Genomic DNA, 20552 nt, shown 5'->3' with positions numbered 1-20552 from the left:
CAACACTTCATCAGATACAGTTTAAGGACAATTTCTTAGAGACGACAGAGTGCTAACTGATGGCTTTTGGTAATGTTTCTGTCTTTGTTTTTTCTGTATATGGTCAAACATAATTTTTTGTCAATAATGTATGTGTTTATTCTGTGCTGTGCAGCTTTTTTAAATTAAATAAAAACCAAGCCTATTTTCTAGGCCTTTTCTTGAAATTGCATATCCATAATAAAATGAGTATATCTCTGCAACCACAAGGTCTATTTGAATACTTTTGATGTCCCCCCCCCCAAAAAAAATCATATTTTAGATGAGTGTCCTTCAGAATGATGCTGCTAAAGCTCAAAACCTCTATCAAATGATTGTACAATGTATGAACATTATCTCTGCCGCCGCAGTTGATTCTGATAAAGTGAAGCAGTGCAAAATTATTGAGATTTTACTACAAAATATGCAGGCGAGGTTTCCAAAATGTAAATGTAAATTTTTGGCATAGATTGGAACCACCTGCCACTATAAACCATTGTTTAATCTTTATTTTCACACAATTTGCGTAAACTAACTGAAAAAGAATCAACAGAGACTAAATAGCAACTTTAGGCCCTCTGTGTCCCTCTGTAAAGCGGCTGACGTGCTGCAGTTACGCCTGGCTCTATCTCTGCAGCGGATTGGTTGATTCCCCATGTTGATGTGATTGACAGTACTGGCAGCCAATCAGAATCAGCCAAATCCTGAACTATGTGACGCGCAGGCTGTTGTGTGCGGCGCTCACAAAGGCAAAGACGGTTTATACAATTCCGCTGCTCCTAAAGCCCGTCCGGACCGATTTAGATGTAACACCGGTCAAAGTTCAAATTGGAAATATTGTGGATTTACCATGAAGATTTACCCATAAAACAAACAAAGCTAAAGCTAAAGCAAAACAGCAAAGGTAAGAGGAAATTAACAATGTTTTGGCCAAGCAGTGTTTGTGTTTGCTCGACTTTGCTCGTTGTTGGCTTCTCCCTCTGCCGTGCTGCTGTGTAGCTTCTGTGTTAGCCGCGGTTGCTACGTAACGTCCCAATGTTTGTAGGCGGCTCTTTCATATGAGTGGTAGCTGATGTGTTTTGCATAATGTACAGTGCCAGAAATGTGGCGACTGGGTCCACACCATAATACATCCATGGTCCACACAGAGGTGCTTCATGAAGTTTGATGTTTAGTTGTTTATTTGAGTAGTGTTTGGGTCATATAAACATGGTTTTTACACGTTGTTTTGTTTCTTTGTGTTTTGTTGAACAGAGAAGTCCAGTGTCATGACCTGACCGCTGTCGTCGTTGCAGTGGTTGTTCTTGTCGTCGTCCTCATTTGTTCTGTGGTTGGATTTCTGGTCTACAAAAAGAAGACAGGTGAGAGAGTCCAGCAGCTGAGTGGATATTTGTGTCCAGGCTGCAACACTGAGTCAAAATGTGATAAAGCAACAAGTGACAAGACTCAGAGTCTGATGAAACTCTGCACTTCAATATGAAAATGTTTGACAAGTCAACTTCTTCTTCTTCTCTTCTGTTTTCAGCTGAACTCCCTGCACCTCGTAAGTACAACTGGTTTTTCCTCTACTGCCTCTGAACACATGAACGTTACAGTGGGTTAAAGAGCTTTAACTAAACTGTCCAGACAGGAAGTTCAGTGTGTGATGATGAGTGGACTAACAACATGTTTGTGACTTTTACAGCTCCTGGTGACTCTGAACTCACTGAGAACCTGAATCCAACCTGAAGCTCTGGGATTATTTTCTGTAAACAGAGGCTGCTCCTAACCCTCCTAACCCTAACCCTAACCCTCCTGAAAGTGCTGGTTTGCTTGTTTGTGGTCAATAAAGTGCAAAGCGCTCGTGGCTGCATGAAGTAGAAACTACAGTTTTAAGAAATTACAGAGTTATTGTAGTGAGAGGAAAATAATGAGGAATTTAAATACTAACAATGGTTATATGCAAGCTCTACTTGTAACGCAGAGCTCAGACAACCAGCAGAAAAGAGAGGCGCAAAAAAAAAGGAAGTTTTGGCAGAGACACTCTGCGTTGTCGGCCATCTGCCGGTGGTCAGCAGCTTTTCATCCAGTCCCGTATTTCCACCAACTGTTTGTGTGACAGCGGTTGGGAGCCCACTGGACGTAGTGAGGACATACTTGAGGGAGTGTTTCACTATAGGACAAACAGGCTTTAATTACTACATATTCAATCATAATATAGACAGATAATACACAGGCTCTATTCAGTGGGATTCAGTTCAAGCTACTTGAAATCACAAATTGACCTGCTCATGAATTCAAAACACTAATAATCCGAATACCCTGGTAGAGAGAGAAAGTAGTAGTACCAGGATAGTTCTGATCTGTCAGATATGATTTATAGAGAACAGCTAACAGCCACTGTATTTAGACTGTTACTAATAAAAGTCACCATCAGGGTCTAAAGTCAACACTGTTCTGATAGCCATATATTAATTATTGATAGGCTACTGTAACTATAGACTTTGTGAAGTGTATAAACACCTAATAAAGTGGTGAACAGCGATTCCTCCTCATCTCCAGGTGAAGCTCCACCTATCAGTCTACCAGGAAACACCAGCTTTGAGCTTTAGTCCATACAAATGTAACCGAGTAAAACAAGATGAAAACGTTGTTTTTGTTCCTTCTTCTCTGTTACGGCTCCTCAGCAGGTAGGACAATGTTTGGTTTAAACATGTTTTGTGCTCTGTGTTTTTGCGCAATTTACACTTCTGTATGATTTAGTTTCACTTAGAAAACCGTATCACCATCTTGCTGTCCCTGTAGGCCCTGTAGGCCCTACAACAGGTGACGGTATGTTTTGAGGTTGAGTGTGTACTTCGACTGAAATCCTTGTTTTGTCCCACAGTGATTCACTCCCTGAAGTATTTCTACACAGTGTCTTTTGGGATCCAAACCTTCCCAGAGTTTGTAAGTGTCATACAGGTTGATGACATCCCGGTGTTACGCTGTGACAGCAACACAAAGCTGGAACCAAAGCAGGACTGGGTGAGAGAGGTGTTAGATGCGGAGCCTGATATACACACGACCACCACTGAGGAGTGTGAGGTTCAACCACTCATCCTCAAAGACAACGTTCATATTCTCATGCAGCTCTTCAACCAGACTGGAGGTACAGTACATGTCATTGTTCATTTGTATCTACTGTATATGTAGGCTATATGAAGGGACTATATGGAGGCCCACACAAACAAATAACTAAATGACCTTGATCAACTGAAAATAAATCAATTAAAACTGTTCATGCAGTAAATAAATAATGGTGACAAATGTTGAATTAATACATCTGCAAATTTCTACACATGCTAATATTTTATTGTTCCACAAAAATAGAAAAAGAGGCTGTAAAGCAGCTATGTCATTGTCACTAATGTAGTATTGGTCATAATGTAGTTTTTGTGTTTGAACACTGGGTGGAGCTATTCCACCCTAACCCAGCATCAGCACAGGAAATACAATAAGATACAGAGTTTGACTTAATTTGGCTTTATGAATATGTTATTTTTTCTAAAATGGTCAACAAATGTATTAGATATCACTGTGAGCCAATCCAATCTTGGGTGTAACGTACCAGGTTATTCCTGTCCATGTGACAGTTATGTGGCATTGCCAGAACAGGTGCATCATTGTTTCAGGTTCAGACTCACACAATGAGCAGTCCACAAAAATGACTTTCCTAAAACATAAGCAGATAAAGTTTGACAGGATAGTATCTGGGAATCAGTTAAACTCCTGCGTCACGTCACTGCGTCTGTGAGCGGGTATCTGCATGGGGGGGTCCACATACTGATTCAGTTCAGGTCTAGGTAAGCTACAGGTGATGAACTATGTGGGAGGGTGAAGTAAACACTTTTTGACCTTTTTGAAGTGGCAGAGCATATTAAAGAACCCTGAGGGGTGTGAGACTATTTTTGCGGACTAATTTACCCATGAGTGTACTCCGGTAAGAGAGAAACCAGGACACATTTGACCTTTTTACTTCTTAGAGCTCTGAGCAGCCAGGTAAGTACACACAATGTCAATAACACCGACTCAATGAGAACCCCAAAATGTAAACATAGCTGTCACTCTAAATAGACTGACCCAATATAAAACAGACCAACTAAAAGATGCCTGACTAAAATGTCCAGTTACTTGATTAAGATTATTACAAGATTATATTAATGAATTAACGATTATTAGGCTATTTGCATACCCTTAGAGGGGATTTATTTAAGCGTGTTCAGAAAGACACAGAGAAATGGAAATTGGAGTACAAGTACAAGTACGGGAACTTACCTGTTAAGACTCACGGCTCAACAAGAATTGAACTGTTTTGCCTGTGCTAAGGTGAGGTAAATGCACAAAGTAATAAAGGGGTCGCCACATTCAAAGTGAATCAGCGTAATGGACATTGGTTTATTGTTAGAAAACACATCCAAATAGGTTCTCACCGTTCTCCCCCCAATGGCTCAAATAAATGTATTTGTATTTTAGAGATTTTTGAGATTAAACTAAATCAAATGAAGTTAAGGTCACTTGCAGCACACAGGTTCACTTTCTTTTGTTTGTTTTGAAAATAATAAGACATCATGATGTGGTCTGCTGCCATTGCCATCCATCCAGTAATTAACCGAGTAATGATCATGATCATTGTGACTTTTACATAGCAGAATATACACAGACTTTTTCTTTAATGTAAATGGAAAATATGATAGGTTTAAGACAAGAGAGTTACAAGTCTGTGAGAACAGGATAAAATTGTGCATCATACAATGAACAATGTGTAACATCACTGTCGATCATCTGTCTCTGTCTCAGGTGTCCACACTGTACAGAGGATGAGTGGATGTGAATGGGACGATGAAACTAGAGAAGTCACTGGATTTCTTAAATATGGTTATGATGGAGAAGACATGTTGAAATTTGACCTGAAGACACCGAGATGGATCGCTCCAATACCACAGGATGTCATCAAGAGACTGGGATGGGAGGGTGTTTTAGAGGAAAATAAGAACTTCTTACCTCATGTTTGTCCTGAGTGGCTGAAGACGTACGTGAAATATGGGAGGTGCTCTCTGATGAAAACAGGTAGAATCACATGACCTGATGTAGTTTCATTAACTCAACAATATTGAAATCACCACTATATCATCACTTCTTGAACTCTTCTTCTCTTACTGTAGTGATTTCTTTCTTTCTTTAGTGGTTGTTAACATGCGGGGCTTTTCATGTAGTGAATTAACTTGAAAGAAGAGTTGAGCAACAAACACAAACTCATGATGGGATGAAAGTCTGTATTATTGCCAGTATTATTAGAAGCATGTGATTCAGTGGATGACAAGGTGGATCAGTTTAGTTCAAAGTCAAATACGTCAACATTGATGACACATTGACTACTGGGACAGATATTCAGCCATTGACTGGCCAGACAGCGTCAGCTCTGCTGCAGGTCATCCACTAAGACCAGATGGACTGTGTGCACGGCAGGTCCGTGGTAGATAACACCTAAATCGGGACAGTTTACTCCATTGGGTATAAACACTGGGTGGATCCCTGTAGATCATGATAAGACATTTGACTGTATTGAACGCAACTTCTCCTGAAAGACTATGGGGATCTTTGGGTTCAGCACATGGTTTTGTAGCACGTGCTGTAACTGTATCTGTTGCAAAAGCAGTTATGAATGATCAAGGAAATCTTCATGGGCAATTAGTTTTGCAGCCATCAGAGAGAGATCAACAATAATAAACACATAACAAAACATACATTGAATTATTAAGAAGGACAACAGCAACAGGAACAAATGACATCTCAGAGGACGTTGCTCTGATGTCCACTGGGCTTCTGGAAGCTCTGTTCAGGGTTTTGACAGAGTCAGAGTTTGACTTTTATATTTGTGAAGATCTGGGCTGTTCAGGAGGTTCTGTGTTTGAGAAAACCCACTGGTTCTAAATATTTGAGCTTGAGATTTAAAAAATTCTCTCTCTCTCTCTCTCTCTCTCTCTCTCTCTCTCTCTCCAGATCCCCCCTCAGTGTCTCTCCTCCAGAAGAATTCCTCCTCTCCAGTCAGCTGCCACGCTACAGGTTTCTACCCAAACAAAGCTGTGATGTTCTGGAGGAAAAATGGAGAGGAGCTTCATGAGGACGTGGACCAAGGAGAGATCCTCCCCAACCATGATGGAACCTACCAGAAGAGCATTTACCTCTCATCAGTCAAACCTGAAGACTGGGGGAACTGTGAGTGTGTGTTTCAGCTCTCTGGAATGAAGAACGACATCGTCACCAGACTGGAGAAAACAACGCCTTTGCCCAATGGTAAGAACTGACTCAGAGATTGATGAAGGTGGGAAATACATTTGATTTAGTTTATTGGAGGGTTCACTGTGGTTTCTCCTCTCCATCTGCTCAGGTTGTGATTGGTTTGTTGTTGTTTCTCCAACAGAGAGCTACACTACTATGATCATCATTGTCATCGCTGGAGTCGTCTTTATCGCTCTCGTCATCCGTGCCGCTGAATTCTTCATCTACAGAATGATACATGGTGAGAAACTGAAACAAACACACTCTTTGTCAGTGTTTTGATTTTAGACATTTGACTTGATGCTTTATCATGAGTGAACAAGTGAACAAACGCATCCAACAAACTCAGTTTCAGCAGCAGTAAGAGCTGCAGAGTTTAATGATGTGACTAAAGCATGATGATGGAGGAGAGATAATCTCAGATCTGAACGAAAGGCTGAAGGATTTCTGCATCACTGAATTCTGCTGTTTTAAACTGTAACAACTAACATTATTTGTATTTTCTTCTTATTTCAGCCAACCGTGCTCTGTCTCGTAAGTAAAATTTGTCTCTGTTGTGTTTTCTCTGAGCTCACATGAATTCTGTGGAGTCAAAATGTTTTTATATTTTCTGTGTCAGTTCAGAGGAGGATGGCGTGAACATCAGCTAACAGTGTGTTTCTGACCTTACAGCTGTTGACAGCCAGGGAGTCACGGAGCAGCTGAATCCAACTACAACTGTCTGAAGGACAAAGAGTTGGATCTGAGTTGGTCCTGACCAATCAGTAGAGACCTTCCAGATGAGTGTTGACCATCAGTCAAAGCTGAAGACTGGAGGAGGTACGACTGTGTGTTTCATTTCTCTGGAGTGAAGGACGACATCGATAAAAAAGACTTTTAAAGCTGAAGAAGCCTTTTGGTTGAAAAGTCCAGTTACTTTCACTTCTGCACTGAAAGACTAAGACGACCTGGACGACTGAGAACCTGCTGTTGTTGGAGTCTTCTTCTTCCTAGAGTCCAGACTCAGACATCAGGTTATTGACAGGTTTACTGGCAGCTCCAAATAAGTGTGTGTGAGGTTGTTTGTTTCTACATGTCGACCCTGTGATGGACTGGTGACAGGGTCCAGGATGCACTTTATTCAGCAGAGACTGGTTCCAGCCCGCTGAAACTCTGCACTGATAAACACACAGCAAATGGATGGAAAACTCACACTCCCCACCATGCTGTCTGGTACAATATTTTATCAGATACAGTTTAAGGAGAATTTCTTAGAGACGACAGAGTGCTAACTGATGGCTTTTGGTAATGTTTCTGTCTTTGTTTTTTCTGTATATGGTCAAACATAATTTTTTGTCAATAACGTATGTGTTTATTTTGTGCTGTGCAGCTTTTTTTAATTAAATAAAAACGAAGCCTATTTTCTAGGCCTTTTCTTGAAATTGCATATCCATAATAAAATGAGTATATCTCTGCAACCACAAGGTCTATTTGAATACTTTTGGTGTCATAGTAAAGGGGAAAAAATAGAATTTGCTGAGACGTCCAAATTTCAGTAAATGTGTTACTGATGAAGAGTAAATGAAGATAGCACACAGAAAAAAAATTGATAAAATGAATAACCCCCCACCCCCCAAAAAAATCATATTTTAGACGAGTGTCCTTCAGAATGATGCTGCTAAAGATCAAAACCTCTATCAAATGATTGTACAATGTATGAACATTATCTCTGCTGCCGCGGTTGATTCTGATAAAGTGAAGCAGTGCAAAATGATTGAGATTTTACTACAAAATATTCAGGCGAGGTTTCCAAAATGTCCATTTTTGGCACAGCTTGGAACCACCTGCCACTATAAACCATTGTTTAATCTTTATTTTCACACAATTTGCGTAAACTAACTGAAAAAGAATCAACAGGGACTAAATGACAACTTTCTAGGCCCTCTGTGTCCCTCTGTAAAGCGGCTCTGACGTGCTGCAGTTACGCCTGGCTCTATCTCTGCAGCGGATTGGTTGATTCCCCACGTTGATGTGATTGACAGTACTGGCAGCCAATCAGAATCAGCCAAATCCTGAACTATGTGACGCGCAGGCTGTTGTGTGCGGCGCTCACAAAGGCAAAGACGGTTTATGCAAAGGTTCCGCCGCTCCTAAAGCCCGCCCGGACCGATTTAGATGTAACACCGGTCAAAGTTCAAACTGGAAATATTGTGGATTTACCATGAAGATTTACCCATAAAACAAACTTTTCACGGCAAAACAGCAAAGGTAAGAGGAAATTAACAATGTTTTGGCCAAGCAGTGTCTGTGTTTGCTCAACTTTGCTCTTTGTTGGCTTCTCCCTCTGCCGTGCTGCTGTGTAGCTTCTGTGTAGCTTCTGTGTTAGCCGCGGTTGCTACGTAACGTCCCAATGTTTGTAGGCGGCTCTTTCATATGAGCGGTAGCTGATGTGTTTTGCATAATGTACAGTAGTATACGAGCCAGAAATGTGGCGACTGGGTCCACACAGAGGTGCTTCATGAAGTTTGGTGTTTAGTTGTTTATTTGAGTAGTGTTTGGGCTGTGTTTGGGTCATATAAACATGGTTTTTACACGTTGTAGCCCAGCTTCTGCTGTTTAATTTGATGTAAAATATGACTATATTCTTTCATAATTAGTTCTGTAGAGGCTCTGTGGCTTTTCTGTATGTTTACCAGTCTCCCAAATGGGGGACTTTTGGATATACGTAGCAGGTTCCACACACTCATCTGTGACTGAGTTTCATTAGCAGATCAATTTCAGTTCAACTCTGAGCAGAATTAGCTTCCTGACAAGATTAGCTGGGAGCTCTAATGTAACAACTTAAAATATACATGACATGTAAATAAAAACACATTTTTGGCTCAAACAGGAACTGATACACTACTGATGATGTGTTTAATGTTTCATCTAAAATCTGAAAGGTCATGAGGTCATCAGGTGTGTTTAAACTGTCTGCACCTGTCTGATGTGATGTCATGAAGATGTTTCCTTGAGTCAGTGTTGCACAGCACAGATGGATGCAGGTGGACTCTGGTGCGTTCGTGTGCAGTCAGAACACTCAATACCTGAAGATGAAGGGTTAATGCAGCAAAGGTCTGTCATAAACAAATGTTGTAGATCAGATGATTAATATCACCCATGTCTGAGGTAGGACATTAAATCATAAGTATGTAAAAATCTCTAACCCTGAACTATATATAAAAAGAAAAACAAAAGCAGGTGAAATTAGAGGCAGGTGTTTGTTACAGGACTTTAACAGCTGAACAAGTGCAGGCAGATCAGCAAGAACAGATACATTTACATGCAACACAAGTTACACAACCAATCAAAAATGTTCCCAATCCACAATCCACTCGCTCGGTCAGGAGAACGTTCCTGTTCACAGACGTAAACACACCCACAACACACACACCCAAATGCTCCTAAATGAACCAGGAACAAAGACAAGATTCACAGCAGGTGATTTACAGCTCCTCACTTCTACGACTTCTTCATCCAAGATGAAAATATTTTTGTTACTCGTCTTCTGTCGCCTTTCATCTCCAGGTAAGAAACATTTTAAATCTTTAATCTCTCTCAACTATTGTATTCTTTTAAAGTAAAGTAGTAGTAGTAGTAGTAGTAGTAGTAGTAGTATAAAAAGCTGAATTTGAAACCTTGATTTGTCCCACAGTGAAATACTCCCTGATGCTTTCTACCACTACATCTTCTGGAGTCCCAAACATCCCAGAGTTTATGGGTGCTGCCCTGCTCAACAATGTGCCAGTGGGATGCTGCGACAGCGACAGAAAGATGGTTGAGTCCAAACATGTCTGGATAACAGCATATTTGGATCACAATCCTGAAGTGCTACAGTGGTTCACCAGAGAGTGCATAGATGATCAGCCTGTGCTCACAAAATCCATACTTTATCTTCTGATGCAGACCTTTAACCAAACTGGTACAGTCCTCTATTTTATATTTCTGAGTTCAAGATATAATCAATCCGAAATCCCTGTATGTGATCTTAATACTTTCCCTTACTTTTCCTCTTCCTCTCATTTTATTATTATTGATAATTTGCTAATGTCTTGTTTTTGCACACTTTGGGCATTAAACTAAGTACAAATACAGATGGGAAACTGATTTTCAAAGTAAAAGCAGTGTTTCTCCAACTCACAAAACAATTGATGTGAGTTTAATTTACTGTGACTGATTGTTTGCAGGCAATCCATTAATCCAAGCGCTGTTGTGTTAGCCAACATGTAGCTGCAGAAATCTCTCACTGCCATGCAAACAAGTCCTATTATAACCATATTACACTCTACAACTAAATCAGTTCTGATTTAACCATGGTAGTTAATCACAAAGTGTTTTTACAGCTTGAGTTGGACTGTCAGACTGATTTCATCATCACTGTCCCTGTCTCAGGTGTCCATGTTTTACAGAAGTTCATTGGCTGTGCGTGGGACGATGAGACTGGAGACATCACAGGTCTTCATCAGTACGGTTATGATGGAGAAGGTCTTCTATCATTTGATCTGAGGACACTGACGTGGGTCGCTCTGAAGCCACAGGCTGATGTCATCAAACTGAGATGGGATGCTGAGAAAGGCAGGATACAATACACTGAGAGCTTCGTAACTCAGTTTTGTCCCAACTGGCTGAAGAAGTACGTGAACTTGGGGGAAAACTTTCTGCTGAGAACAGGTAGAGTCACATGATGTAGTTTCATCATGTCATTCAATTTGGTTTAAAGTGAAAAAAAAACCACCAATCAGCTATTCAATGAAATAACTCAACGTCTTTTTAATGGATTAACAGATGCTCCTGGTTTGCAGACAAAGTTTTGACACTTTTACACAGGTGTTTAAACCCCTCCTCCTCCTCCTCCTCCAGTCCCCCCCTCAGTGTCTCTCCACCAGAAGACTCCCTCCTCTCCAGTCAGCTGCCACGCTACAGGTTTCTACCCTCACAGAGCCCTGATGTTCTGGACCAAAGATGGAGAGGAGCTTCATGAGGACGTGGACCAAGGAGAGATCCTCCCCAACCATGATGGATCCTTCCAGATGAGTGTTGACCTGGACGTCTCATCAGTCAAAGCTGAAGACTGGAGGAGGTACGACTGTGTGTTTCAGCTCTCTGGAGTGAAGGACGACATCATCACCAAACTGGACAAAGCTCACATCAGGACCAACATGGGAAAAAATGGAGTCAGACATGATCAAGGTGATAAACAATTTTAACTTTTTTCCACATTCATACAGAAGTAATCTACAACAAAAATCACATTGCACAACAAAAGAGGAGACCTAAAAGAAAACGATGTGTTCAGCTCTTTGGTTTCATTATTGCCAAGAAAATCCTGCACGTTTGTTGTGTCTCTTCCTGGTCTGCAGCGCCTCACTGTGGAGAAAAGCTCAAAGTGCAAAGAGCAGAAAGACTCACTGACAATCTGCAAAGCTTCATCTTTATGTTTAATTCATGTTTCTGTCAGAAAACTGATGAGGTGATGATGTTGTTTTTGTTTCTTTGTGTTTTGTTGAACAGAGAAGTCCAGTGACTCGACCATCGCCGTCGTTGTTGCAGTGGTTGTTCTTGTCGTCGTCCTCATTTGTTCTGTCGTTGGATTTCTGGTCTACAAAAAGAAGACAGGTGAGAGAGTCCAGCAGCTGAGTGGATGTTTGTGTCCAGGCTGCAACACTGAGTCACAATGTGATGAAGCAACAAGTGACAAGACTCAGAGTCTGATGAAACTCTACACTTCAATATGAAAATGTTTGACAAGTCAACTTCTTCTCTTCTGTTTTCAGCTGAACTCCCTGCACCTCGTAAGTACAACTAGTTTTTCCTCTACTGCCTCTGAACACATGAACGTTACAGTGGGTTAAAGAGCTTTAACTAAACTGTCCAGACAGGAAGTTCAGTGTGTGATGATGAGTGGACTAACAACATGTTTGTGACTTTTACAGCTCCTGGTGACTCTGAACTCACTGAGAACCTGAATCCAACCTGAAGCTCTGGGATTATTTTCTGTCAACAGAGTCTGATCCAAGCGGCTGCTCCTGATGTAAAGTGCCAATTAAAAATGTGTTTTGATAAAGTGCTGGTTTGTAGTCAATAAAGTGCAAAGCCCTCGTGGCTGCATGAAGTAGAAACTACAGTTTTAAGAAATTACAGAGTTATTATAGTGAGAGGAAAATAATCAGGAATTTAAATACTAACAATGGTAATATGCTAGCTCTACTTGTAACGCAGAGCTCAGACAACCAGCAGAAAAGAGAGGCGCAGCAAAAAAAAGGAAGTTTTGGCAGAGACACTCTGCGTTGTATAGACCATCTGCCGGTGGTCGGCAGCTTTTCATCCAGTCCCGTATTTCCACCAACCGTTTGTGTGACAGCATTCGGGAGCCCACTGGACGCAGTGAGGACATACTTGAGGGAGTGTTTCACTATAGGACAAACAGGCTTTAATTACTACATATTCAATCATAATATAGATGGATAATACACAGGCTCTATTCAGTGGGATTCAGTTCAAGCTACTTGAAATCACAAATCGACCTGCTCATGAATTCAAAACACCAATGACCCAAATACTCTGGTAGAGAGAGAGAGAGAGAGAGAGAGAGAGAGAGAATAGTTCTGATCTGTCAGATATGATTTATAGAGAACAACAGCCAGTCAGTGTATTAAGACTGTTACTAATAAAAGTCACCATCAGGGTCTAAAGTCGACACTGTTCTGATAGCCTATTAATTATTGATAGGCTACTGTAACTGTATGTAGACTTTGTGATGTGTATAAACACCTGATGAAGTGGTGAAGTGATTCCTCCTCCTCTCCAGGTGAAGCTCCACCACTCAGTCCATCAGGAAACAGTCAGCTTTGAGCTTTAGTCCGTACAAATATAACCGACTGAATGAAGATGGAAACGTTGTTTTTGTTCCTTCTTCTCTGTTACGGCTCCTCAGCAGGTAGGACAATGTTTGGTTTAAACATGTTTTTAACTATTTACTCTGTGTTTTTCTCCCACACTACATTTCTGTATGATTTAGTTTCACTTAGAAAACCGTATCGCCATTTTGTTGTTCCTGCAGGCCCTGTAGGCCCTACAACAACTGACGGGTACATTTTGAGGTTGAGTGTGTACTTCGACTGAAATCCTTGTTTTGTCCCACAGTGATTCACTCCCTGAAGTATTTCTACACTCAGTCTTCTGGGATCCAAACCTTCCCAGAGTTTATAAGTGTCGTACAGGTTGATGACATCCCAGTGTTACACTGTGACAGCAACACAAAGGAACTGGAACCGAGGCAGGACTGGGTGAGAGAGGTGTTAGATGAGGTCCGTGAAGTACACACGGGCACCACTGAGGAGTGTCAGTTTCAACCAGCCATCCTTAAAGACAACATTTATATTCTCATGCAGCACTTCAACCATAATGAAGGTACATTATATGTTATAGTTCACTTATCTATTGTCTACTGTTTTGAATGGACTACAGTATATGAGGGCCCAAATGTGACACAAACAAATAACTAAATGATTTTGATCACCAGAAAATAAATTAATCATAACTTTTCATTACATAGGCTAGTAATGTAGTAGATAATTGGAATGGAACAGCAATTAATTGTATTTTTTTGTATGTTCATGAATATGTGAGGTCCCATTCTAAATAAACCCTTCTAAAAAAAAAAAAATGTATTATATAATTGTTGAATTTCTACATGTACATTTTTTTTTTTACACATGTTAATGTGTTTCTTGTTCCACAAAGATATAGAGAAGCTGTAAAGCAGCTACATCATCATCAGTAATAGTATTGGATTATGTCTGTGATGAGGTCATAACGTAGTTTTGTGTTTGAACACTGGGTGGAGCAATAGCCAACAACAACACAGGAAAGTATACAGTATACAGTATGTACTGTAAGATACAGGATTTTGGCTTTATGAATATCATATCATATCATGTTATTTTCCTAAAATGGTCAACAAATGTATTAAATATCACTCAGAGCCAGTCATCATTGTTGCAGCTTTAGACTCACACAATGAGCAACTGCGCACAAATGTCCACATTCTTTTGCTTGTTTTGAAAATAAGAAGCCATCATGATGTGGTCTGCTGCCATCGGCATCCATCCAGGAATTAACTGAGTTATGATCATGATCATTGTGACCTTTACATAGCAGAATATACGCAGACTTTATCTTTAATGTAAATAAAAATATGATCTCTTTAATCAAGAGAGCTAGAAGTCTATGGGAACAGGATAAAATTGTATCATTGTATCATGCAACAAACAATGTGTAACATCACTGTTAACGTCCGTCCTTGTCTCTGTCTCAGGTGTCCACATCTTACAGAGGATGAGTGGATGTGAATGGGACGATGAGAATGGAGAAGTCACTGGATTTCTTAAGTTTGGTTATGATGGAGAAGACATGTTGACATTTGACCTGAAGACAGACAGATGGATCGCTCCAATACCACAGGATGTCATCAAGAGACTGGGATGGGAGGGTGACATAGAGATAAATAAGAACTTGTTAACTAATGTTTGTCCTGAGTGGCTGAAGACGTACGTGAAATATGGAAGGAGCTCTCTGAGAACAGGTAGAGTCACATGACCTGATGCAGTTTCATTCACTCAACAATATTCAAACAGACCAATCAGACTGAGTCACCACTGTGTCATCACTCCTCAGTCTGACATCACCTTCTTCAACAGGTGAACTCTTCTACTCTGACTGTAGTGATTTCCTTTAGTTGTGTAGCTCTCTAGTTGATATACGTAGTTACCATAAGATGGACATGTGACACCTGACCTCCAGTAGATGATTGTACATGGGGTCATAACTACAAACAGGTACTGTAACTATCTAGCACTGCTGTTTTTTCTTTCACAACTGAGATTTAAACAACAAATACAGAGGCCCAGACTGAGTCCACTCTTCAGACTCCTGCAGTCTGATCTCATGGTTTAGAAGAGCACTTCTCTTTCTGTCTGTTTATCTACAGTCCACTAGAGTTGCACGATACCCACGGTACCCACGGTACCCCGCGGTGCCAAGTCGCCATGGTTAGCCTACTACTATACCATAAATCATACATGACGGTACTACCGTGGATTACTATACTACTGGTGCCACTTTCCGTCAGCAGCCGCCTCTACTCTCCTCCTGGCTTCTCACTGAGCGCTGCTGTTATAAAAAGAAAAGACAGAAAAAAAAACAATAGTATGCTGCCACCGAACTACACAGCTGATGTATGATTGGCTGTTTGCCTGTTACTGGCGTCCTAATGCAGCAGGATCTCTGTCTGTTTAAAATGGGCATCGGAGTGAGTGCAGTGCGCTAATCACACAGCTGTCGGTGAAAAGACGCAACAATGTTACCTTTCAAAGCCGCTGTCACTGATCACTGCCTGAAGAGTTTAAAGTAGAACTCCATGTGAACGCCGCTGAAACCAACCCGGTGCTTCAGCGCGGTGACCAAGCTTTACACAGATCTGCGCCAGTTTACAGTATCCTCACGTATTTTAGCGGGGTCGCTAACGGAGCTTTATCGATGTAAAAAAAAAAAAAAACTACTACAGCATGTGGTCACAGTCTCACAGTGCACCCCTCATTAATATAAACTTCAGCCTCCAAGCTGACTGTCCTGACCTGTACCTGAACAAATCAGTATGCTACTGCGATTTAAGTAGTTAAATACAGTAATAAGATGTACCGTAATTCATTTTAGAGTAAATAGCATGATGATAGTGTAGTGACAGGAAAGACCAATTCACCTGTATGCATGAAATATTGTGTTGGTCATACCTAGAACAAGTTACTGATTGTCTGTTGATTTAAAAAAAAGTTGAAATATTTCCATGTATGAGCCATTAATAAGTAATAACTTGTGTAAATATTTTTTCATAAATATATACTATATTTTCATAAAAAATAATAATTCAATTAAAAATAATTTTAAAAAGGCTGCGGCATCGTGATATTACCCGGAACCGTGATACTTTGTCTGGTATAGTACATAGACTGTAAAAAGAATGGACGTAGCACCGTGACGTCACCCATTGGTTTGGAGGAGTCTGTTTTGTGCCGCTACTACGGGGGTTTGAACCGCGCCATGTTGGATTCTACTTGCCATATTTGGAGCGGTGCGGCCGTTGGCCGGCCGAGAGCCCGCCCACTGGCCTCGAAGCAGCGGTCTCCGGACCTGTCACTCAACGTTTCCGCGCCCTGATTGGCCAGAATTTTAAACCTAATTATAGTAAAACGGTAGAGTTTAAAAAAAATTCACCCCCCTCAGAATGTGTGCGGGGGTAGAAACTATCGATTGAGACCAAAAAAATGAAATGTACCAGGCTGTAAATATGTTTTTTTAAGCTGTAAAGTCGGCTATTTTAACATGGGGCTCGATTGGAGTTGCTCCCTTCTGGAGCCAGCCCCCAGCGACAGCCGAGGGGATTGCAGTTTTTTGAATGCGGAAGTGAGCTTCACTTCTCAGACCGACAACTGCCCCCTTGGTATAGTACCGTGGTTACTCATTTTGGTATCGTGACAACTCTACAGTCCACACTACTCCACAAAGATAAAAGCTGTACGCACACTTATCACTTTCATCCTAGGCATGGCAAGATTAGTTATCTGGAAAAATAAGAAGAACCGTTTAAGGGGTCAAGGGTCAGAGGACATGTTGGTTTTTATAAACTAACAAAAAAAAACTCACTGGTTCTGAATATTTGATTCTTAGTTGTTCAATTGTTTCTTATCATGAATCATTTTGTTGTGATTTTTGTTTTGAGTCAAAGGAATTATCTAGAAATAAAATGTTCTGTTTAAGACCAAAATCTCTCTCTCCCTCTCTCTCTCTCTCCAGTCTCCCCCTCAGTGTCTCTCCTCCAGAAGACTCCCTCCTCTCCAGTCAGCTGCCACGCTACAGGTTTCTACCCTCACAGAGCCCTGATGTTCTGGACCAAAGATGGAGAGGAGCTTCATGAGGACGTGGACCAAGGAGAGATCCTCCCCAACCATGATGGATCCTTCCAGATGAGTGTTGACCTGGACGTCTCATCAGTCAAAGCTGAAGACTGGAGGAGGTACGACTGTGTGTTTCATCTCTCTGGAGTGAAGGACGACATCGTCACCAAACTGGACAAAGCTCACATCAGGACCAAGATGGGAAATGTTGGAGTCAGAAATGATCAAGGGGACATTTATTTTATCAACGGTAAGACATGATGAAGGTGGGAAACACATTTGATTTAGTTTATTACAGGGTTTACTGTGGTTACTCCTCCGTCTTTCCGCTTCCAGTCTGTTATTGGTTTGTTGTTGTTCCTCCAACAGAGATCTCCTTTGTGCTGATTGCCATAGTCATTGTTGCAGTCGTCGTTGTCCTCATCTGTGTCATTGGATTCTTCATCATTTGCAGAAAGAAACTTGGTGAGAAATTAAAACAAACACACTCTCTGTCGGTGTTTTGATTTTAGAGTTTGACTTGATGGTTTATCCATTTATTTGAAAAGTGAGACAAACTTCAGCTTCCAGCAAACTCAGTTTCAGCAGCAGTGAGAGCTGCAGAGTTCAGAGGAGAGTGGATACAAGAGGAGAGATAATCAGAGATGTGAACAAAAGGCAAGAGGGGAGAGGGCTCTGTGTAACCAGATGTGTCCCCAGCAGTCTAAGCCTATAGCAGCGTAGCTATAAAATGGTTCAGAGCTACCTGAACCAGCCCTAACTAAAAGCTCTGTCATAAAGGAAGGTTTTAAGCCTAGACTTAAAGGAGTCATCACCTGTTTTTTTACGTATCCAATCCCCCTTAAATTGCTTTGAATCAATTCTTAAAACTTATTGGAAACATTTTTTTTTTTAATTCAAACATAGAGCTTGTTCTGACACTTTTTCATACGGCAACTTTCTCTCGTGAGAGTAAGCGCGAGGTTTTGAGTGGTCCGGATGTTCATTGCATTAATATGTAATGAGGCACGCATTGATTGGACACAGGAAGGACAGAGCCGGAATGGTGGCCCAGTGGGCTACATGCAGGCTGTATTGGAAACCGCATACAATGCTGCGCTCTGTCGTGTACCGTAACCATGTTATATAACTTCATAAAATAAAAGAACATTTTATCGGTTCATTGTAAAACGTATTTATTGATGCAAATGTGGTGATTTCTGTACGTAGGCTACAGAGCCCCGGGGCAAAGCTGCTGCTGCTCTGTGTGAAGCTTCACTTTTCATTCAAACAAACTAATATGACTGCCACAATTGTTAGATTTCATCAATGAGACCAACATTTATCTCCTAAAAAGAATGTAACCAGTCGGCGGTAAACCTCTACAAACCTGCGGGTAAGTTCATTAACGACCGTTTCCTCCGCGGGAATGACAACGTAGTTTGACCGGTTAACGAGCAGCTGCAGGCGGGTTGCTGACGAGGCACTCTCCGCTCCTCTTCCTCACTGGAGCTTCACTTCTCCCAACGCGGAGCAAACTTCTAAACAGCCATCATTTGGATAAACTAACCGCACATTGGGGATCTAAACCCTTACTTTCTCGCATGAAAAATTATTAAAACTTAATAAAGTGACGAAATAACTGCGCTACAGTGGGAAATAAAACAATAAGTAATGGCGGCGCGGTGGAAGTCGGGTGGTGGAAGAGAAGTGTGTTTATGAAAGCAGTCTCCACGGTGACGTCACCGTAGGAGCAGAATCAAAATCTCGTAATTTTGCGGTGTGCAGCCTCATGAGCTACTCTGGCTTAAACAAAGGAGCCCGGTAACTGAAGGCTCTACCTCCCAGTCTGTTTTTAGAGATACTGGGAGTCACTAACAGACCTGCGTTCTGGGAGCGCAGTGCTCTGGTAGGACAGTAAGGAATGATTAGTTCTTCAGATAGGATGGAGCTTTATCATTAAGAGCCTTATAAGTCAGCAGAAGGATTTTGAAATCTATTCTAAATCCTACAGGAAGCCAGTGGAGAGAAGCTAAAGTGGGAGAGATGTGTCTGACGAGAGAGTTACAGTAGTCCAGTCTAGAAGACGTGATAAATACAGTACATGCACCAGTTTCTCATCAACACTCTGAGAGAGGATATTCCTAATCTTAGCTTCTGAGCAGGTGAAAGAAGGAAGTCCAAGTCACATGCTTTATGTGGGAGCTGAAGCAAAGGTCACAGCTCCAAGGTTCCTGGCAGTTGTAGGGTGATGCCATTTAGAGCAGCGATTTGATTAGAGAACATGTCCCGGAGATGTTTACTGTAGGTCCAAACAAAATAACCTCTGTTTTATCTGAATTAATTAGTAGGAAGTTAGAGGACATCCAGGTTCTGATGTCTTTCAGGCAGTCTTGCAGATTCATGAGATGGCTTCTATCAGTAGTAAGTAACAGTGAAAATTGATTGAGTGCTTCCGGATTATGTCACCTAATGGGAGCATGTAAAGAATGAAGAGAATTGGCCCTAAAACAGAACCCTGTGGTAAACCATACATAACTCCACTGTACTATGACTGGTCATTATTAACATTAACCAATTTAAATCTGTCAAATACGTCAGAAAAAGTTGAATAATTACTGTATCACTGAGTTCTGCATGCTGTTTTAGACTGTAACAAGTTATTTGTGCTTTCTCTTCATTTCATCTTGTGAGACAGACTCTTGTTGCTGTTGTTGGTGTCTGTGTTTGAGCATCATTGTTGGAGTCTTCGGTACTGCAGGCCTTATTGCTGCAGTGCTTTACTTCTTTTTTTTTTACAACTGAAGGAAATGGTAAGAAACTAAAACAGACATTTTTCTTTCTTTGTCAGTGTTTTGTTTTAGACTTTGACTTGATGCTTTATTTATTTATTTGAAAAGTGAAACAAACTTCAGCTTCCAACTAATTCAGTTTCAGCAGCAGTGAGAGCTGCAGAGTTTGATGATGTGACTGAAGCTTGATGATGGAGGAGAGTGGATACAGAAGGAGAGATAGTATGCCATCTAAACAAAATTTTTGATTTCTGTATCACAGAGCCCTGATGTTCAGGACCAAAGACGTCTCATCACTGCATAACAACAGAAATGACACAACATTAAGAAATTTAACAACAGGAAACATGCGAAAATGCAGCAGCGAGGACTTGGGTCTGTCACAGCCTTCAGGCCTCATATTGACATGCAGTTTTTGTTATTTTCCACCAGCTGTCCACACGTTACAGGTTCACAAATGGACATTCATGGACATAGTGGGTTACCTGGTCTA

The 20552-nt window shown here is 41.1% G+C and overlaps 2 protein-coding genes and 2 long non-coding RNA genes across 4 annotated transcripts in view; all 4 read left to right on the top strand.

The window, feature by feature from the left end:
* Positions 1-1335: 1335 nt before the first annotated feature.
* Positions 1336-1779, top strand: LOC310994104. The gene is made up of 3 exons (XR_014595777.1): positions 1336-1379; positions 1544-1561; positions 1703-1779. It is a non-coding gene; the product is annotated as an uncharacterized lncRNA (long non-coding RNA).
* An 859-nt stretch (positions 1780-2638) lies between these two features.
* The window catches only part of LOC310993859 (major histocompatibility complex class I-related gene protein-like), a gene marked incomplete at both ends in the record, with an annotated part of 45167 nt that continues 27253 nt past the window's right edge, over positions 2639-20552 (top strand). The window contains 3 exons of the mRNA XM_083982342.1: positions 2639-2687; positions 2885-3148; positions 14654-14920. Of these exons, the coding sequence (XP_083838468.1) occupies positions 2639-2687; positions 2885-3148; positions 14654-14920 (580 nt within the window). The remainder of the gene's footprint in view (positions 2688-2884; positions 3149-14653; positions 14921-20552) is intronic.
* LOC310993790 (major histocompatibility complex class I-related gene protein-like) lies at positions 6126-11543 on the top strand (the record flags this gene model as incomplete). The annotated part of the gene is made up of 4 exons (XM_083982269.1): positions 6126-6333; positions 6461-6559; positions 10729-11007; positions 11197-11543. 4 exons carry the CDS (start codon positions 6126-6128, stop codon positions 11541-11543), a joined length of 933 nt encoding a protein of 310 aa, XP_083838395.1.
* Positions 11855-12322, top strand: LOC310994106. Its single transcript, XR_014595779.1, has 3 exons — positions 11855-11952; positions 12111-12128; positions 12270-12322. It is a non-coding gene; the product is annotated as an uncharacterized lncRNA (long non-coding RNA).

Source organism: Trachurus trachurus (assembly GCF_905171665.1).
Source record: "Trachurus trachurus genome assembly, chromosome: 11".
Taxonomy (NCBI): Eukaryota; Metazoa; Chordata; class Actinopteri; order Carangiformes; family Carangidae; genus Trachurus; species Trachurus trachurus.
The sequence above is the reverse complement of the archived record's forward strand: the minus strand, read 5'-3'. Positions and strand labels throughout refer to the sequence as shown.